The sequence below is a fragment of the Micropterus dolomieu genome, linkage group LG03 (genome assembly GCF_021292245.1).
Source record: "Micropterus dolomieu isolate WLL.071019.BEF.003 ecotype Adirondacks linkage group LG03, ASM2129224v1, whole genome shotgun sequence".
Lineage (NCBI taxonomy): Eukaryota > Metazoa > Chordata > Actinopteri > Centrarchiformes > Centrarchidae > Micropterus > Micropterus dolomieu.
In genome coordinates this window covers 2,942,415-2,962,899 of record NC_060152.1, presented here as the reverse complement: position 1 = coordinate 2,962,899, position 20,485 = coordinate 2,942,415, and the positions used below count along the sequence as shown (strand labels likewise).

General features: G+C 40.7%; 2 protein-coding genes across 8 annotated transcripts in view; both read right to left on the bottom strand.

Moving 5' to 3' along the window:
* The window catches only part of mef2d (myocyte enhancer factor 2d), a 197,701-nt gene that overhangs the window by 89,521 nt on the left and 87,695 nt on the right, over positions 1–20,485 (bottom strand). The gene's annotated exons all lie outside the window — the stretch shown is intronic.
* Positions 1–20,485, bottom strand: part of bcan (brevican) — a 48,105-nt gene that overhangs the window by 4,067 nt on the left and 23,553 nt on the right. The window contains exons 2-14 of one of the 3 annotated variants that reach the window (XM_046044980.1): positions 15,786–15,868; positions 13,777–14,169; positions 11,710–11,884; positions 11,096–11,238; positions 10,362–10,655; positions 8,247–9,218; positions 5,838–6,629; positions 4,949–5,194; positions 3,564–3,668; positions 3,279–3,437; positions 1,584–1,666; positions 1,125–1,269; positions 821–1,003 (exon numbers count right to left, since the gene is read on the bottom strand). In XM_046044980.1, the coding sequence (XP_045900936.1) occupies positions 821–1,003; positions 1,125–1,269; positions 1,584–1,666; positions 3,279–3,437; positions 3,564–3,668; positions 4,949–5,194; positions 5,838–6,629; positions 8,247–9,218; positions 10,362–10,655; positions 11,096–11,238; positions 11,710–11,884; positions 13,777–14,169; positions 15,786–15,868 (3,773 nt within the window). Of the gene's footprint in view, positions 1–820; positions 1,004–1,124; positions 1,270–1,583; positions 1,667–3,278; positions 3,438–3,563; positions 3,669–4,948; positions 5,195–5,837; positions 6,630–8,246; positions 9,219–10,361; positions 10,656–11,095; positions 11,239–11,709; positions 11,885–13,776; positions 14,170–15,785; positions 15,869–20,485 lie in introns of those variants that run through there. The other 2 variants (XM_046044981.1, XM_046044982.1) reach the window with 2 other exon arrangements.

Genomic DNA, 20,485 nt, shown 5'->3' with positions numbered 1-20,485 from the left:
TATATCCCTGGAAAAAAAATATAAGGAATGTGTCACTGGAGCAGTTTAAGGCACAAGACTTGTCACTATGCCAGCCAACTCATTCTCATGTCTGTTTTGTTTTCCCTGCCATAAATTACTCTAACTCTGCTGTCATTTCACTCCCTCATGTCCTGAAGCAAACCGTTTTCCTGCCATTACCCATCACCTGACTTCCCATGCTTATATATATATATATATATATATATATATAATACCAGTTCCCGCTTTTCCCACCTGCCCTGCAGCACACATACCAGCCCTTTTTCTCAAACAAATTTCCTGATATTCAAAGCTTTCCAGCATTTTATCAGATCTTGTTCCAGTTGTGGTCGTTTTGCCATATTTACTACTTTGGCAGGATACAGCAAGTCCTTCTCAATACAGTAAAAATTTCATACAAAGACCGGTGAGGGTGCATGTTGCTTGTAGTAGAGATTGGTCACTGTGCCAGCCAACTCCTAGTTGCACATGCACATGTTTGCTTTGGTTTCCCCAGCTATATATTACAGTAGGTTATGTCATTTCAGATTCTGGCACTCCATCCTGCAATGCAACTTTAACCTATTCTCTCTGCGTTGTGTGTCTGGGTTCAAACCTGTTTCTCTGCTGAGCCATTACAAACACTTGAGGTTTTTGATGTTGCATTACATATTCAGGATACTCTGTGATTCTGTAATGCGTACTTTCATTTGAAAGTATTTCAGAAACCCTTTAATCATTCATTAACTTATTAGCTCACATTAGCTTTGATTGTTTTTGTAATGACAAAAATAAAAGTCAGGTCAATTACTGAACTTACTTGGCAAGCAAGTAATCAGAGGCTCCTCCCATTGGCCGCCGGGCAGGCACTTTATTACAGGATTCAGTTTCTGCACAAAACCGTCCTCGCAGTAGTACCGCAGCTTGGTGTTGGTCTCGTGACGCAACCGCTTCTTCCCAAACACCTTGGCATTGGGAACCTTGGGGGGCTCGCCACAGGATGCTGTTAGATGGAAGAGAAACGGAGAGACAACTTTGCTTCTTCGATCCTGGTGGTGATTTAAAAACAAGATCTTGATAAAGGAGGCCATAAAAAAGGTGCAGTTCAAATGAAGTCAACTCACAGACGCCCTTCTTGCAGGTGTAGGACAGGTGGTAGTTGCAGGGCACATCGCTCCATTGGCCGCCGTCGTGCCACACCATCACTGCACAGTCCTCACCGGACAGGAAGTAGCTGTCAGGCTGGCCTCTGTACCAGTTCTCATAGAGCTGAAAGAGAGTGTAGCAGAGAGTCACATGAAGGAAAAAGCTATATTAATACAGCTCAGACAATAAGCCAATTCAATCTGGAATATTCCTTTTTACTTTTATACAAAGGGAAAGAGGATTAATAAATTTAGCTTAAAGATACAAGAGTCGGTGTGAGAGGTGTGAATATACTGAAGGATAAGAAATATGTGTTGACTTCAGGTTTACACTCTTACAAAAACTCTTATTGTCTTCTGGGATTGACAACTTAAAACAAATTGCTGAACTCCCATGTTTGATACTCTGAGCAGGTTTAAAGACTCTGTGAAACTCACCAGAGGGTTCCCGTCCGACCAGCGGAAGTCTCCCTCAATAGTTCTGTCATTTAGTCCAATCCACTGATATTCTCTGTATTTTTCTAAAAATGAAGAGGTATGAGGAGAGAAAATAAGAGAAGGGGCACTGTATTATATGACTATACACAGTATGTATAGCATATTAAGTAAGGAAAATAAATTTATTGCAACTTTTTGTGTGTCACGGTAAAAGACAAAAGAGAGACATAAAGTAGAGATGCAACATAAAAGTAATAAATAAAATAGTCCTTTTGTAGCATTTATAAGCAGTATATAAACATCAAAACACACAATAATGTAAGCAGATGCTTTTAATGTATTTATCAACAACTGTAACTCTTCTCGTGGGCACCTATACGTGGTGGACAAACACATATAGCATTATACAGTAAAGTATTATAGTAAAACACACTTGTGATAACATAAAATATGTCTTCATGCAAGAAATGTTTTCCAACAGAAGACAGTTCCAAAGTTTAGTAGATACTAAACACTAAATGTTCTGGGATTTTGTTCCAGTTTTAGTCAACAGCTAAATACAATTAATGCCAATAATATACACTTTTACATTAGAATGAGCTGATAAAAACTCCCATTATGCAACCCTGCTTTTAAAATTCTTACAAAGTAAAGAAGACTCCTTTAGTATCAGTCTGTAGGGTTTCTCAGACAAAGCTTGGAATACCCCCACCCCAGTTTACTTGCTTAGTTTCCTGGATGCCTATGGGATGATGAACATGTTATCTGATTCCATAGACACTCAACAACTGAGTCAAGATAGCCTTATATTGCTGTTCGACATAACGTTAGACTACCCCTAATACACAAAAAAGGGAGATCTGTCCTAAGGCATTAATTAGTTTCTGGCTCTGAAAGTGGGAAAACAGTAAAATTCCCCCTAAACCACTTCATCTCTGAACTCTCTTTAACCTAACCCCACACATTTAGGCTATTCTATGTGATCTCCTGATAACTGTATGTACTATCTTTACACTTCCATTCCACTGAGCCTTCCCGAAACACTTTGAACACCTCTGGTCTATACGATCCATGGCAACTGCCCGCAGAGTAAAAAGCAGCCACCACAGGAATGTCAGATTATTATCTCATCACCTCATTGCCAGACGAAAAACAGAGACAACCAGATTCAATAAGAGGAAACACATGAAAGGTTGTTGTGTCTTGTCTGGACAATTTTGAGAGGTATTATCATAAAACAAACTCACTACTTTGGCTTTTTCAAGAGTCTGAATATGAGGACTGTTGGGATGGAAAATCCTTAGTTTGATATCTGCTGCAAGAAGTATAATTGGTGTATAAGTATGGTGTCACTGAGCAGAGCACAAAATTCAACTCCAATGTCATTGCGTTCTAGGATGAACCAACACCTGAGATTTTATGGTCGTCCGGTAACAGCAGTTGGAGCATCCTTCATGATGTCTGACCAAACTGACTTTCTCTCTCCTGGGTTTGAGTTTCTGACAATAAAGCTTAAAGATCAGCTCAGCAAGGTGATGAACACATTCACTTGCTAACTTGCAAAGATGGAGTAAAAATCTGTTTGCTGGGCACCAACAAATCCCATCTAACTCATGAAATCTGATTATTTTTGCCTCCAGGTCAGTAAAAGGTTGAGCTAAGTGTGAAAGGAATTGTGTTTTTTAGGGGTTTTACCATTAATGTAGTCCTGCTCCTCAGGGGTCATGACTGAAATGAGATGTCCACCACACATGCGACAGTGCTGCTCTGCCGCCTCCCAGCTCTGCCTCTTGGTAAAGTGATGATAACAAAAGCCCTGAAACTTCTCCCAGCCAGGCTCACACGCCTTCAGGTCTGAACAGGACAGAGACAGAATAACAGAGCCAGGAGAGAAATATTTTAAGAAATGACCAAATTATAGTCTTTCTAGTATTTTGAAGACTATGGGTTTATATGCTTATGAAATAGTTGACACTGAACCTGTCTGGCACAAGTCTCCTCCATAACCGGCCAAGCAAATGCAGCTTGTTGATTCACCGTCGACACAAGTGCCCCCATTCAAACAAGGGTTCTCCAGGCAGGAGTCTGCAGTTGTGAGGAGGAGGTGGTACTTATTAACTTAAAAGTATTAAGTAACTTAAGTATTAATATTATAGTTATTAAGCATCTCAGATATTCAAATGATCTCTTAAAATAATACTCCTTTAGAAAGAACTGTCTGGAGATAGACAATAACCTAACTTTATTTATTTTCCATCCATCCATCTGAATGGAATTTATATTCCATATTGAGTTTTACTTTCATGCCAACAATCATTTTATAAAACTTGATTATATTTCTTTTCCACCAAGTTCATGAGTTCTGCACCAACACAAACAAATTCAGAGGTCCTCAAAAAATCAAATACCTTTAACTGCAGGATTGATAACCATTTGTTACACCTATTCCCACACGAAGTTGCTCTAAAGAGAGGCACCAGCAGAGGGAGCTGTTGCATCAGGAATGGGACCCACTACTTAAGTATTATATGTAGTAATGTTAAATGTGATTTTTGTTTCTAATGGTGCAATGAAGTTTTGGTTTAGGGAATAAATATTATTGCAATAATTTAAAATTTTTTATTATTTATGCAACGATATAGTAAATGTGGAACTTTATAGCATGTGGAGAAAGGATCAAAGTGGAGTGTCCCAGTTTTCTAAAAATACCCAAATCAGCTTAGAGTACTTTTTGAATAGACGTGGCTATGTCCATTCTAATGTGGATAAACATTGTGACTTAAAACTGAAATGGCATGAGTGATCTGGATATAGTAACAGTCGAATTATAAGCTACTGAGAGTGCAGATCATGTTTTCCAGCTGCTTTTCACCACAGTGTGATTGAGCTGAGTCACACAACAACGATGTGAAGGCTTTTATCCAAATATGGTCATTTTTCTTGGTTTAATCCTTAAAAACTGAACATGCGTATTAAAAGAATTAAAGAAAACCATTATAATTTGTAGCAATTTCAGACATTTTTTCTTGGCCTTTTCCAGCTTGAAGAATAGAACTGGTTTTATTTGTCAAACAACCTCAAAATACATAATAAAAACCCTTCTTATGTAACACAGTGAGGAGCTGACTGTGTGTTATTCTCCTAGAATTAATTCAAAACGGGAAGCTAATCTCTTTGTCGTGCCGAGTCAGCTTGAGGTGCTAAAATTGCAGCGTACAGTAAAGCTCTCTGCTGATTGGGCATTTTCAGAGACAGACGTTCCCTCCGTCTTCCCAAATCCATGGTAAAGCACACCAACACCAGCTGTTATTTCCTGTTTCCTGTTATCATCAAATCTACAGTACTCTCTTATGGAGTGTAGATACCTGAAATGCCTTCTTGTCCTGCGGCAGAAACTTTGGCAGCAGGCAGGGAGGCCGCCATGGCAGTCAACTCCTCGCCTTCTTGTTGAAAATGCTTTGGGTACATCGGTGGAGCGGTGACTGTCACGTCACTGCTGTCGGTGGTGTGAGTTGGACTTACGGTTTCCTCCTCATCCGGACGCCATGTGCATATTTTAATCGAAGGCTCATCTGTGCTGGTCTCCACGTCACCTCCGTGTGATGCATGTTCTGTTGAGACAGTTTCTTCTATGTTCACATGCATTTCCAAATGCAGACAACTCAATTTTAGTGCTGCTATATTAACAGTTTCATGTTGATTAGGCTTCAACTGAGTAAACAAACAGCTGCCAGCTGAAATCATATTGGTCTCTAAGAATTTTAAACTAAAAGATATAAATAGTGAATTTGCTGCTCTATATTTATTATTTAGTATTAGGGCTGCAAATATCTATTATTTTCATTATCACTTAATTGCCAATTATTTTCTTGATGAATCATTTAGTGTACAAAACATCAGAATGCAGTAATACAAGTAAGTGGGAAATACTGTTCCAAAATTATCCAAACTTACATGTTTGATACCCAAAATAGGTTTGTAGTATACCTTTTACCTTCCTGTACCTGTTATCGATGTTGAGCAGACCTCAAGTTATATTAATATGATTGATGTGCTGACATAAACAAACAAAAGTGCTCTGATGCTAGCAGGGCTACTGTATTTTGTTCACCTGAATCTTGTTTATTTCAATCGCCTATATTGTCAACGACAAAATGATAAGAATTAAATCCACTTTTGCTGGGGTGGGGGAGCATGGCCTTTTTTTGGCTTCTGAAGGAAGGTGTGACAGACAAACCACTGCTTTAAACTCACCATTGTTGCTGCTGGTGGTGATCTCAGTCATGACCTCTTGCTCCTTTGAGACATCATCAGATTCCTCAGCGACTGGAGGCTCCGCGCTGTATTCCCGGTCAGAGTGAGACTCCGGCGGTGTGGGGAGAGAAGGCTCTGGTTCCCAGCCCGGTGTGAGGGTCAGATGAGGGATCAGTGTGATTTTTATATCTGATGGAGGAGGTGTGTCAGAGTCAGCCTCACTGTCAGTTACCTCAGATGTGTGGTCCGTTGAGAGAGTTGGATTTGTCAACAGGAGTCCTGTTTTCACCTTTGGGCTTTCTCCAGACGATTCACCTGATGCCTCTCTAGAATCTTGTTCCCTCCCTTCTGGATCACTGTCTGTGATATTGTGGGATGTGCTGAGGAACACAACGGGGCTTTCTCCTAATCCTTCCTGTTCAAGTTTGTTCTGGATGTCCTCTAAAGGTTCGGCCCCAGATGAAGCATTGCTTTCAGGTATGAAGGTTATAATCTCTGGGGATCTAGCTTCAACCTCCACAGAAGGGGGAGACAGGGTTACAGATACAGGGGAGGCCAACAAAGTGACCGGATCACTGTACATTCCAGGGGTGTCTACACTGGAGCCTGAGTCATCTGTGGCCGTGATGACCTCTGCTGTTGGGATTTCTGCAGGATGAACGAGTCCATTTTGGTGGAACAGATCATCTGGGGCTGCCTCCTCTGAAGTGCTATTGGATTCCTCATCCTCATGACGGACTGGGATGGACGACTCTACAGTTACACCTAGGGGCTCTTGAGTAGGATCATAACCTGTCAATAAAAGGGAAACTATAACAGAAGTTATCTCAGGGCACTTTTCATATTGAGCAGGCCTAGACCGTACCAGCATGAGCAAGCAGTTGGCAACAGTGGGAAGGAAAAACTCCTTTTTACCAGGCATTAACCTCAAGCAGAAGCCGGCAAAATGATAGATATCCTTTTCTGAAGCAATTTAGTTTGAAAATGCAGGAATTAAAACAAATAAAAGACTAACAACATACTGTAGGTCTTAGTGACAATGAAACAAGTAGAGAAGTAGAAAGAAATAGGCAAAATATTAACCATGCCAGTGACAAGGTGTGTAACATTTGAATGCTTTAATTTGTAGACATTTACTTTATATACCATTTACATTGTAAATACATATAAGGATATGTTTTTAGCCACGCTGGCTCTGTGGTTCAAGGCATGTCGATGTTGGTTTGTCAATCCTTTGGTCCAGCACTTTGGTTCAGAGGGAAATATCTTGGATCCACTGCCACGAGACAATCAAGAGGATGAATCCTAATGACGCTGATGATCCCCTGTTGCACCAACTTGTCACGTTTTTTCACTCAGCAAAGATGACAGTGAGTGTACAACTACTACTTACTTAACTACCTCTGCAATCAACGCCCCGAATTCCTGTCAGCCTTAGCTTTAGTTGGAGATTAACACTATAAACTGCCAGGTATCATATAAACTGATTTTGAGAGATTATGATAGTATGATTTTTGTATTACTCAGGGTAACCATTAGAATTGTGTTTTCTTATAGTGATCTCTGATTTAGTTTATAGGTAGAAGTTTATATGTTGGTCTATCATTTATTAAACTAGACCTGATGTGTGTGTTTTTTGGAGCGTTGCAGAAACAGGGGGTCTCTGCATGATCAGATAAGGAGACCTGAACAATGGGTGAGGGGTGGTTTGGAATGTGGTAACAAAACATCTCTTCTCCAAGATATCTCATTTCAGGAACTATGCTCGTAATCTGCCCAGCAACAGCATGGTGATTCGTGGAGTCAGATGACAAACCTTGGGGTCAGAGGACGTGGGCCAATCACGGACTGACCTACACTTTTGTTTTATTGTTTTATGATGTGATGATGTATAATAAAACACTGGGTCAGGGAGAGATAGCCAGTCAGACTTCATGAACTGATACAGCTTGTTGTTTGTCACAGAAAGGAAGATCGACGCAGAGCTCTGCAAGCTTTATTCATTTACTTGTAATAAAACTGTTTAACTTGGACCAAAAACATCTTCTCCTATTGCTTCATGAAAGAACACGCAGGACCAAGGACTACACGTAGTTTAAAAAGGGCACTTTAAAGTCACGGTCCAACAATTTCTTTTTGGTATTAATAATCTAAATCTGCAAGGTAAATAATGCTGTCAAATACATGTAGTGGAGTAGAAGTATAAAGTAGCAGAAAATGGAAGTACTCAAGTAAAGTACAGGCACCTCAAAATTGTACTTGAGTAAAAGTCTGTTAGTTTCCACAACTGTCCAATAGTGTCTAACGTGCATTTCCTGCAAGATTCCTTCCAACTGATCACACCTATTAAATAGGCTAACTACCTTATGACATGAAGCCATTATTAAGTAACAATATCAACATATTTACCTGAATCGGGCGTAGGGACCAGTTCAGAGGTGGAAGGGGTGTCCATACCAACCAAACTTTGAGTCACTGAGTTTTGTGTTTCCTCATCTAGAAGAGGATTTGCACTCTCCTCTCCAGACCCCTCTTCTGTTGGATAGTTCTCAGGCAAAGTGTTTTCAAAAGATGGCAACAACGTGGTGGAGTGAACATCTGTTTCCTCAGTGAGGGGTGAAGTAATCACCGTTGATATCTCCTCAAAAGTACCAGCGCTGGCCTCTTCTGGCTGTCCTGAAACATCATCGGAGGTGCTCGAGCAGACGAGCTCAGTTTCCGAGCAGTGATCCAAGTGGACGTCTGGAGTGTGGTCCTCTTGTACGACAGGAAGATCACCCTCCTGAGGAACCTCTAGAGAGCTGTTAAAGAGCCCATTTGCATCAGTTCCAGATGTTTCATTAACAGCTGGTGCATCCAGGCTTTCATTCTCAGAAATGTGGTGCTCTGAGGGCTCTACACTCTCTGAAGTTGTTGCACCAGTTGTGGGTAAAGTAGACTCTTCACCGACAGTTACTACGCCATTTGCCTTTAGAGAAGCTGTTGGAAGTACGTGAGACTCTTCATCATCTGTGTCTGGGCTTTCTTCAGGTGCTGGCTGATAGGAGTCTGGGTATCTGGCCTTCTCGATGAGCTCCAATGTATCCTCTGTGAACAAGTGCGCTTGATGCTCAGATGGAGGAGTGACAGACTGATGAAGGTCTACCGTCAGCAATGGTTCCTTGTCATAACCCGTTCTTGGGGGATGAGCCTCCTCAGGACCCTGCTTTACAGGATTGGCCGTCTGGGCACGTTGGACCTCTTCTCCCCCCTTTGCTGTCACCTCGCTCAGGCTGAACTCCTCCTGTGCAGGATTAGTTAAGAACACAATGTCCTGGCCAATGTCCTCTGGTTCAGTAGCAAGAAAATCCTGAGGAGACTCAGTGTAAGGGCCGTTATCGCCTGAAATGAAGAGCAGGAGATGTCATTTATTCAATTCACTGGGGCTTTATTGGCATGGGAAACAGACGTTTACACTACCAAAGCAAGTGTGAAATAAAAAAAAACTACATATATATATAGTTTTTTTATTACACAATTCTTCTGTTGATGTAAAAAAAAAAATATTTCACACTTGCTTTGGCAGTGTAAATGTCTGGTATGTATACACATATATATAATTATATTATTGTCTAATAATTTGAGCAGGATTTGATTGGATCTACTCTTACTGCCACTATGGAAAAAGCTTCATTAGTAAAAAAGCTAATTTGCATGTAAGATAACAGAATCTGTGACCTTCATCATTAGACTTAATAAGTCTAATGATTCAACAGCAGGCAGACAAATTTTATTATTTTTGGTAAAGAATGGAAAGATCTGCAAATATAAGGACTTGTGTGTATAAAGAGGAAATGGTTTTGTGCAACATTAACTGTCCAGTAAAAACATCAACCTTCATTTTACCTTCAGCCAAACCAATTTGGACAAATAGCAAACACTCAGCAAATTTTAAAGTAGTTCACCTTCAGACTAATTGACACTGACCTTCGACTGAGAAATTAAAGCCCAGATGTTTTCTCTTGGATTTTAGTATATTTATATAAATAATACACTAAGCTTTTAAACCTGTAATGTGGTCTTTTGCACCTTGCTGAGACTGGCTGATCAAATCAATAATCTCCACTGCAATGTATCACAGTGGGGGTGTTGTACCATTCTTGGCTAAATGCGGACTTTCCGGTGTAACATTATTTGGGCCATGAATGATTGTGTTTCAGAAGTCCACAAGAACACAAGGACAGACAACAACGCAGACTGAGAAAGGGCTCACTTCAGAAAGATTTTCAGATTTCACAGATTTTCCCTACTAACCTGCTCAGAAAGTTTAAATTGAAAAATTTTAAGATCACTTTCAGAAGAAAGAAGAGAAAGTAATTTAAAAATAACTCTCCTATCCTGTTAACTCTCTTGAAACCCCTTGAGAGGGTCCTGATCCGCAGGCTGGGGACCACTGGCTCCGAGAACATTGCAGGACTGCAGGTTAACTCTTAGGATGCAGAAAATAAACTAAGACACTTATTGAACAGAAGATTGTTCTCTTACTTCTAAAGCAGTAGACATCGTGTCGAGTATGAACCTCGGGGAAGCCCGTCTGGTTGCTGTAGCGGTAGACAGTTCTGACCCCAGGTTCACCTCCTCCGCAGCGCTCTCTCGGGGTAACAATGGGGTAGCGCACGCTCCCATCTGCCAGCCACCCCGGACTGCAGTGGTTCAGTCCATCATTCCAGGCCGCGTATAGCTGAGCTGTGCTGGCCAGCTCGGCCCCATGACTCAGACAGTAGGTCTTAGCCTCCGAGAAGGTGAAACGCTGGGGGGCGGAGCCATGGAACACTTCACCTTTACACAAGGAGACAGGTGTCAGGTTTTGATGATCTTTTGCCTGTTACTTCGCTGTGATTTTTGTGCTGAGCCTGGTCAGGTAAGCAATCAAAATCAGTGGTAGGAGATGATTGTATAATTTAAAAGTGTCTTTACAACCTTGGGTTTTATTTCGGCAGTTTGGGCCATTATTTCACTTTTGTTTTACACACTAGCTTAATTGCTGTGATTGAGCCATGCATGAAGTTCAGTGGGGCAGCAGCATGACTAGTTAGACACGCTAACTGTTGACAAAGCACACTCACACACAATCATTGTATGTTGTAGCATTAAGATTTTCAATTATTGAAACTAAGGGTGCCCAAACCAGGAAAAAAAAGACCCAAAACAAAAGTACACAAAAAAGGGGAGTCTGCATGCTTCTGAAACAGTGAAAAAAATGCATTTCTCTGCCTTACCCTGAATATTCTCCACGTAGCAGTAGACGTCATACAGCTCATCAGGCTCTAACAGTCCATAGTTCCTCACTCCTGGCAACCCATCCATGTCCCCAAAACAGCCCTCTCTTGGCATCTGAATGGGATATCTGTGGAGGGAAATACTGCACATCACTGAAACACTAAGTACCTCTTCTTTCATAATGGCAGCTCTCCAAATATCACACTTGTTTGAGCTCTTCTCGGAGTGAGTGTTGAAGTGGGGAGAAATGTACAGTTTGAGATCAGATGAGTGCCTCTCAGCTACTTGATGATCTGTGTGTTCTGATGTGCGGATGCAGAGAGCATATCAAATGTTAGCTGGCTGAGTAGCCCACTATCAGCCCTCCAAACTGACCTCCCTACTGGATGCTGTTGACTGACAGCAACATGGTAGTCCAGCAGTTTAGTGCTGTTGTTTTTGTTGAGGTGCATAAAGGATTCGGGCTGTTGCCAAACGTACACTGAACATCGGAGTGTCTCAAATAATTCTACATAACACGAAATGCAGAATTGTCAAGCTAAGAGGCCACTTGATCCGAGCGTTGAGTGATGTGTCCTGTTTGACAATGGACCATTTTCTCTCAGGTGCTCACCTCACAGAGTGGTCTGAGAGCCAGCCCGCATCACACTGTTCGTATCCGCTGTGGTAGGCGGCCAGGAGCTGCTCTGGAGTGGCAATTTCAGCACCGATCTCGCTGCAGGCCTCTCTGGCCCGCTCAAATGTAAAGGCGTACCGACTGGATGCATCACGGTAATGGAACACCACCCCTGTAAGACCCCAAACAACAGCTTTAAGAATGGAAAGTAGGTGTCAGCGCTCTTTCCATTAAAATGTTACACAACATTAAAGTAAATTTCAGAAATTTTGGCAGAATAAAATTTCGCATGTTTCTCATCCAGAACAGGATTACATAATTTAGTTTAATTTATTTTACATGTACTGTTTACATAAAGCACATTTCAGAGGGAAATATTGTACTTTTTACTCCACTACTTTTATCTGACAGCTATACTTATTAGTTACTTTGGTGATTCATTTATTATGCATATATTATGTTGGGTGGCGATGGTGCAGTGGATAAGACACAAGCCTTTTCATGTGGGAGACATGGGTTCAAGTCCCACTGCTACACATCAGCCAATGTGTACCTGAGCAAGACACTTGAACCCTAGTTGCTCCTGAGGCGTGCCGAATTTGACATACTGTATATAGCAATTGTAAGTCGCTTTGGATAAAAGTGTCAGCTAAATGAGTAATTATTATTAATTATTATGCACAAAATGGGTCCATAGAATATGATTTAGCTAGCAGTATTTAAAATAGTTCAAAACAGCTCACCCTCCGCCAACTAAGGCATTAAAATGTCACTTACATATTAACGCATCAAGTTTTGATACTTTAAATACATTTTGCTGAATGTGCTTTAAAGATTTTGAAAGCCGGACTTTTACACATAGTCAAACTTTTACTAAATTAAACAAAGTTGTTCTTGAAAAGGGGACATGAATATAACTCTGATCAACTTCACGGGACATTCCTCGCTGAGATCAATGAATTATTAAAAACCATCACTGTTTCTCTGAATGTGAGGCTCTGATTGACTGTATTACTAAAAATGCTGCCCAAAGACAATAAGTTCAATCTCAGCATACAAACCATGTAGTATGACTAACAATAAATGACTCTCTGGTGCCTGATATATTGGCTCACAAATGACTGTGGTCAGAGAATCCATAATTTACTACTTGGTGGGGGCTCTGAATGACAGGACCATTCATCACAGATGCTCAGCGTGTATTGTTTGATAAAGATACAGAAATGTGAAAAACACAGAAGCTTTTTCTATTATCCAGAAGACAGTTTGTTTGACCTTGAACCTTTTCATGTCAAATATTTAAATATGTATATAAATGTAAATAGTGTGAAATGTAAAATGTATCATCACGGATTTTTAATTTACTGCCGGTGACAAAAACACTGCATTTTCAATAAACTTATTAACCATTTCTTTTGCATTATTTCCTATGCACCTGCTTACCAGCTGTATGTGAGACAACACTTATATAATATATTATATTAATATCTTAATAACATCTTAATATAATGACTTTGTTATAAAAATCAAACAATATAATAGTCTAATGTAGTGATATGAGTATTAGTATACTATTACATGTTACAGCTTCCAATCCAGCTCAATTTATCTTAAACATTGTTTATATGAAGTGCCATTATTTTAATTTATGAACTAAAACTACTGTGGGATTTGCATATTCTAACGGCCGCATCTCACTGGCAGATTTGTGTGTATTTGTTCAGACTTCAATATTGTGAATAAGTTTGAAACCTCAACACCTCAGACAGATGTTTTGCAGATGTAACATCTGTGTTGTGGACAAAACAGCAGCAGAAATTTGCTATTTAATTAATTAACTATACAACAGCCTGCAATAAAAACACTTAAAGCTTAATATTTTTTATGGGCAATGTCTTATGTTTTGATTCAACCCTGTGTTAAATTTTAAAAATTACAGGGGTCGGACGCATGTGAATCTTTTTTTTTTTTTTTTTGTTACACTTGCTTTCATTTGTTGTCACATCATTTCCTTTGAATATTTCACTTTTTCAATATGTAATCACTACACTTCATCTCTCTCACCTTTGACCTTGACCTGAACGACATCGTCAGCATCCTCCAGACCCTGCTGCACCTCGCAGCGGTAGAAGCCGGTGTCGCTGTGCCTCAGGCTTTCCAACCGCAGGGTGAGGTCGGCGGGGGAGTAGGCGTAATTGAGCAGCGTGGCTCGGTCTTTGTAGGCCTCGCTGACTCTCACCCTGTCGCCTTGGGCCACCAGGATCTCCATCTCTAGGCCTTGAGTCAGAACGGTCCATTTGACCCGGGGGAGAGATAGCACGGCGTGGCGGCCATTGGTGGAGGGGGATGGCGGTGGGTGAGCCAGAGACACCAGGCAGGGTAATGTCAGAGAGCCGCCCAGCACAGCAAACACAGGCCGGCCGGTGGGGATGGTCACCTGGAGAAGCTTGGAATCATCTGTGGAGAGGCAAGCTTTAAAGTAATAGATGATATTTTCAGAAATATACTTTTTCTTGATACTGCTCCCATGTCTGTGTGTTACATACAGAGCTGGTCCCACCAGGAGACAGCATAAAGACTGGAAGCAGGGGGAAACAGCTAGCTGCTCTGTATCTACAGTAGTCAAGCTTATTAAATAACATGATGTGTCACGTTTGTTGAATCACTAAACAAACAGAAATATAAAAGCTATTCCTTTAATGACTCTCTGCAAACTAAACATTCAAGATAGAATTTTTCAAACATTTTTAGTGCCATTAGTGACATACAGTATAGCTATAACAAAGTAAACCAAGATTAAGCCACACACTACAGCTACAGTCGGCTCTGTGAGGCTCACAGAGCTAATGAAAATAATGTGTTTTATTTTAGTTTAGCACGTTAGCATGCTAACATGTTCTAATTCCAAAAATAATTCTCTGTCAGGCAGCTTAAACTGAGACGCGTGTGTGTTTTTTGCTGCCTCATTGCACAAAATGACAGTATTATATGAGCAGGTTTGTCAGCCAAGGATATGTCAATTTGCATCTCCTACTGGTCACCAGCAGAGGTCAGTAATTTTAAATTATAGCTCATTTGATCAAATCATTGACCCAAATCATTTTGCCCTGTATGTATATATATATATATATATATATATATATATATATATAAAAGATCAATAGAGGCTGGGGTCTACCACACCAGGCAGGACCCCAGGTGCAGACTGGCTAGGATGCCCCTGAGACAGTACAGCACATAACAGCAGGGTGTAAGATGCAGGCAGGAAATGCGTACATGGAACGCCATAACCAGGTAGCTGGCATAGTGTACAGGAACATCTGCCATGAGTATGGGCTGGAAGTCCCAAGGTCAAAATGGAAGACACCTCCTAAGGTAGTTGAGAATGACCGAGCTAAGATCCTGTGGGACTTCAAGATCCAGACTGACAAACTGGTGATGGCTGACCAACCAGACATCATGTTGATCGACAAACAGCAGAAGAAGGCTGCAGTGATAGATGTGGCAATCCCAAGCAACAGCAACATCAAGAAGAAGGAACACGAGAAGCTTGAGAAATACCAAGGGCTGAAAGAGGAGCTAGAAAAGATGTGGAAAGTAAGAGCAACAGTGGTGCCAGTGGTAATCGGAGCACTGGGGGCTGTGAGAGTAGCTACAGCAGATTCCAGGTATAACATCAGAGCTCTCTGTCCAGAAGAGTGCAGTCCTAGGAACGGCTAAGTTAAGGACCCGAGCTTGAGGATGACACATACCACCCCGCAAGGATATATACTGTCAGCAGTTTGTGACATTTGTCAGTACTTGCTTTTATTGTGCTTCTGACACAATAAAATTCACTCAGTTGCCTCCTTCAGCCCATCAGTTAACCTTGATTTTCTGCCGGGACACAATGACACCCTTGAAAACGGCCTCCATACCGTGCATGTCAGCAAAAACAATGAACGACAGGAAATGATCGAAGACAGCCCCCCGCCCTTAAAAGTCAGAGGTCATGTATGATTTAATGGAGTGGAGGACATCAGCAGTGGATGGTAGGAATGAGAGTGACGGGAACGGAGAGGGTGCGTGCGTACCTGACTCGTGGTGGGGGGTAGAGGACGACGGCAGGACGAGGAGACAGATGGCACACAGCAGCGCAGGTAGAAGCACATCCAGTCTGTGGGGGAAAGACAAGAAAGGAGGGGAAGGGACAATATGCTTGAACTTGAATTGACAATAACCTCTGGACTGCAGAGTTTGAGCAAGAGTTTGGTTTTAAAGCATATACATTTACTCCATAGTCCCTGTTTGCGTGTTCGATTTTTTTCTCTGTATCAAGCCCGGCTGGATCAACCAATCAGTTTGCTTAACTAGATGTGTGTAATTCTTTGGTCAGTTTGTCAATTCACTTTGTTAAAGTTATCAATGTTTTTCACTTTGTAGATGTTCAAAAAAACATAAAATCTGAGCCTGAGTTGTTGTTTTGTCTTTTTCTGGTGGTTCAAACTTCCCCGAACAGCTGGTGGACACAAAGTGATGTATCAAAAATGTCAAATATTCCAGATTGAGACACTGATTGATTAGTCTTGACTTGATCCCTCGCTGACCAAAAAAAGTGAGTTCAAATGCTTACTGACACACAAAAAACCCCACATATTGACACAATACTCTCGAGTCATTCATCAAACTCAGGACAGAAAGGTGGCAAGTGGCAGTGAACAGATATCAGCGGTATCCCTGCTGGAGGATGATGACTTTATCATCATCAGACGCCATGCTGCATTCATACTGATTTTAAAATTCAATGTGATGTTTCAGAGGTCTCATTTATTTTGATGGTTTTAAGACAACTCCATGGTTGTTTTTTGTTTAAGTTGTCTCCTAAAATAATTTATCAAGCTGGTGAATTAGAAATTTGATTACATTTTATAATCCCATTTCTGTTTACTTGTGATTGATGTCTGTCTTACATCTATAACTCACTGTTACTGCTGACTATCTTGGTGGAGACACTCTTGAGAAAGAGATTTCTAATTCTTCTCAGTGAGGCTCCAGATTAAATAAAGGTTAAATACATTAATACAACAGCAGTTTTAGCAGGATGAAATTGATGCAGATACAGAACTAATAATTCAATCAATAATAAAAATGTAATAATAATAATAACATCAACGTCATCCTTTGCATCCACGGTACTATAAAATTATATACGGTTAAGATTTTAATGGATGAAAATGTTGACTTTTTAGTGTGTGTGTCTGTCTGTCTGTCTGTGTGTGTGTTTTGAGACCGCTCTCATCTCAGGGCATCTTATATAGACGATTTGAGAAAGGGTGACAAAGCATAGTTATTTGACACAAAAGGTACCCTTCGGCGCCTGCAGACCCTCTGGGTCTGTACATGATACCCTGGGGTGACCGGAAATGCTAGTAGCGCTTGCGGTCGCTAACTGGCAAGCTAGCTAGCGAAGTTTGTGTTTAAGGTGTTGACAGCCCCCTGACGCAACTTACCCTAACCTTAACCATCACATATGTTTGTACCTAAACCTAAGTCTTTAAATGTATAATCATGTCGACCGGCTAACCCTACTGCTGTGCACGGCCGATGTGCTAGCAAGTAGGGTTAGCCTCCTCTATATTGCAATGCACTAGCAAACTGCGGCGTGTCACAGGGATGCTGAAGGGTAAATTTTACGTCAAATAACTTGGTTTTGTCACGCTGTCTCAAAGCGTCGGTATTTGAGGCACTGAAATGAGTACGTTTTGGTGTTTTACATGTTCTTATCTGTCAGGGATTTTAACTTGACTGCAAACTGACCCGTTGGGACTCATGTCACAGTGGGGACAAAATTTGAGGTCCTCACAGTTAGAGACTGCTTTTGAGGGTTAAGCCTTGGCTTTAGGGTTCAGGTTACAATTAGGTTAAGCTTAGGGTTAGATGGGTTGAGGTTAGACATAGTTGTGATGGTTAAGGTTAGAATAAGAGGCTAGGGAATGCATTATCTTAATGTGATGTCCCCATGGGGATAGTGGAACAAATGTTTGTGTGTGTGTGTGTGTGTGTGTGTGTGTGTGTGTGTGTGTGTGTGTGTGTGTGTGTGTGTGTGTGTGTGTGTGTAGCAGACAGACAGACTCAGACAGACAGAGGGACTGCCTGTGTGTCCTTGGAGCTTTCTAGCTGCTGTGAGTCAGACTTCAGGAGCTGCAGAGTGTGAGCTGAATTCTGATTCCCTCAAAACTCCCTGGAGGCTCGGACTGAAGCCCAACCTCCAACTTAACTAGATTTACCATTATCACCACCTTTTATCCTCCAGTATATTCACTTCTTACTGCCTTTTTTCTGTCCTGTTTTTCTTTGTTGTATTGTAATCTTGTTTTTTGTCTCTTTTTTTCAGCTTTGGGATAGCTAATGTTTTGTCTTCTTCTCAGAACAGTGCCTGATAAAAATGCTGATCAACCACCTAAAGAGCAGGGTGAGAGGTCAAATTGTTATAAACTGACCAAAAGTTAAAGCCAGTGCACCACGAAACATGCTGCCTCCAAGAAATCTCCCTACAATTATGTTCAACAAGCCCCAAACTCAACAGCTAATTACCCCTCTTCTACTGTGAGTCTAGTAACTGTTACTGTACATGTATGCTCTATTTCGGCTTAAAAGAAAAGTATTATTTGTGCGTGTTTGCTTGATTAACAGATGTGTCGTCTTATAAAACATGGTTGTTGATACTTCAGCTCCATCTCTTTTGTTTGAATTCAGATTCTTTCCCACAAGTAACTAGAAAAGTAAAAATGTGTGTGACATCATGCTACATGCATAAATACTATTCAAAATCCTAAAGGTAATGTGATGTTTTATACCAAAAGAACCCAAAAGATGTACTTCTGTGCCATGTTCACAACCTCCTCGAGGCGGTCAGTGAAATTAAGTCCTTTACTGGTGAAACTATGATTGACAGAACATACTGGGTGCACTGCTGAACAGTGGAGAAGTTGATCATCCTGCAGGAGGTTTTAATAACTTTTCTTTAAATTTCTGGAATGCATTACATTAAAAATAAATATGTGTCTGTGAAGAAGGAAAAATGAACCCCAATTCCAGAGTGACAGTGGTGTTTTCAGCTTGTGATTGAGTTTTCCTCAAGCTATTTCACATTTCACTGCCTGACCCCAAAGGAGTTGTGTGTTAATTTCAAGTTCTGCCTGTCCCTGTTTGACTTAATAAATCTGCATGTTCAGAAGTGAATAAATGATCAGAGGTTCCAGCTGGAGAAATAAAAAATAAATGACAGTCAAGCTGCAACCTGTAATAAAAACCGACTTTGTCGTTTGCAGATGAAACACTATTTGTCAGTTCATCCAGGCACAAACAAGCCAGAACAAACAGAAAACAGCTGGTGACCTCCAACACCTCACTGGCTGAATGATTAACATGCAGTTCTCCTGGAGGAAGTAAATGAGGTTGAATGAGTTTACTCAGGAGAGCAGAGAGGACGAGGCTGTCTCAACAGAAGCTGAGCGTGGGAATACACATGGAAAATCACAGACATTACAATTACAGCATGTCAATGACTACTTCCCTTTGACTGAAAGGAGTATTAAACTTGAAATGACGCAGGAAATTAAAGTTTGTTTGGTGGGTCTCAGCAGAGACACATTTCTAATCAAAACAGGATTAATAAATAATCACTCAAAGTTTTTTTTAATGCCTAAATTTGGCTCCGTCATTTCAAAATGAAAGCTTTGAAGACAGAAATACAACTTGGGATAAAGCTGGCAGGTCAAATCATTCCACTGAATAGAGCTGCTGTGAAAAGGCTATGAAAAATCAATGGCAGATACAATATAGTAAAATAAATGTATGAATGAGAAATGAATTGCTGAGTTATTACAGTAGCTGTCATATACTGCTCTGAGAATCATTCACATACAACATACCGATTAGAAATTAGAACTTCACATTACATCCCAACTAATAGTGGATTTTTGAGGCCGATACTGATATCAATATTTTAAAGTTTAAAAAACCAGCGATGGACTGGCGACCTGTCCAGAGTGTACCCCGTCTTTCACCTGATGTCAGCTGGGATTGGCTCCAGCCCCCCGCGACCCTGTACGCAGGATAAGCGGTTGACGAAGGATGGATGGATGGAAAAATCTGAACACAATAGGTCAAAACTCATTCATTTAAAGTAAATGCATCACACAAACCTGTTTGGATCCCTTATGTTTGGTTGTTAAAGAGTTGTCACCAAGATACAGTTTGTGGTGTGCAGGACATTTTACATGTCAGTTTCTTTATGACTTCTAACATATCTTTGACATTTCTATACCGACATGTCGTGTTATATCGAGGACCATGAGATAGTTGGTTGATCATGTCATCCTGGCAAATCTTTTAGTCAGGCTGTACTTTAAACAACAACAGCACCACTAACAAACAAAAGCTGACAATTCCATTGAAAAGTACAGTGGGGGAAATAAGTATTTGACCCCTTGCTGATTTTGCAGGTTTGCCCACTTACAAAGAATGCAACGATCTATAATTTTAATCATATGTACATTCTAACAGTGAAAGACAGAATCCCAAAGAAAATTCCAGAAAATCACATCATATGAATTTATAAAAATTGATAACCATCTGATGAGGAAAAACAAGTATTTGACCCCCTGGACAAACAGCATGTTAATATTTTGTAGAAAAGCCATTATTGGCCAGCACAGATGTCAAACGGTTTTTATAGTTGGTGACAAGGTTTGTGCACATTTCGGCAGGGATGTTGGCCCACTCCTCCCTG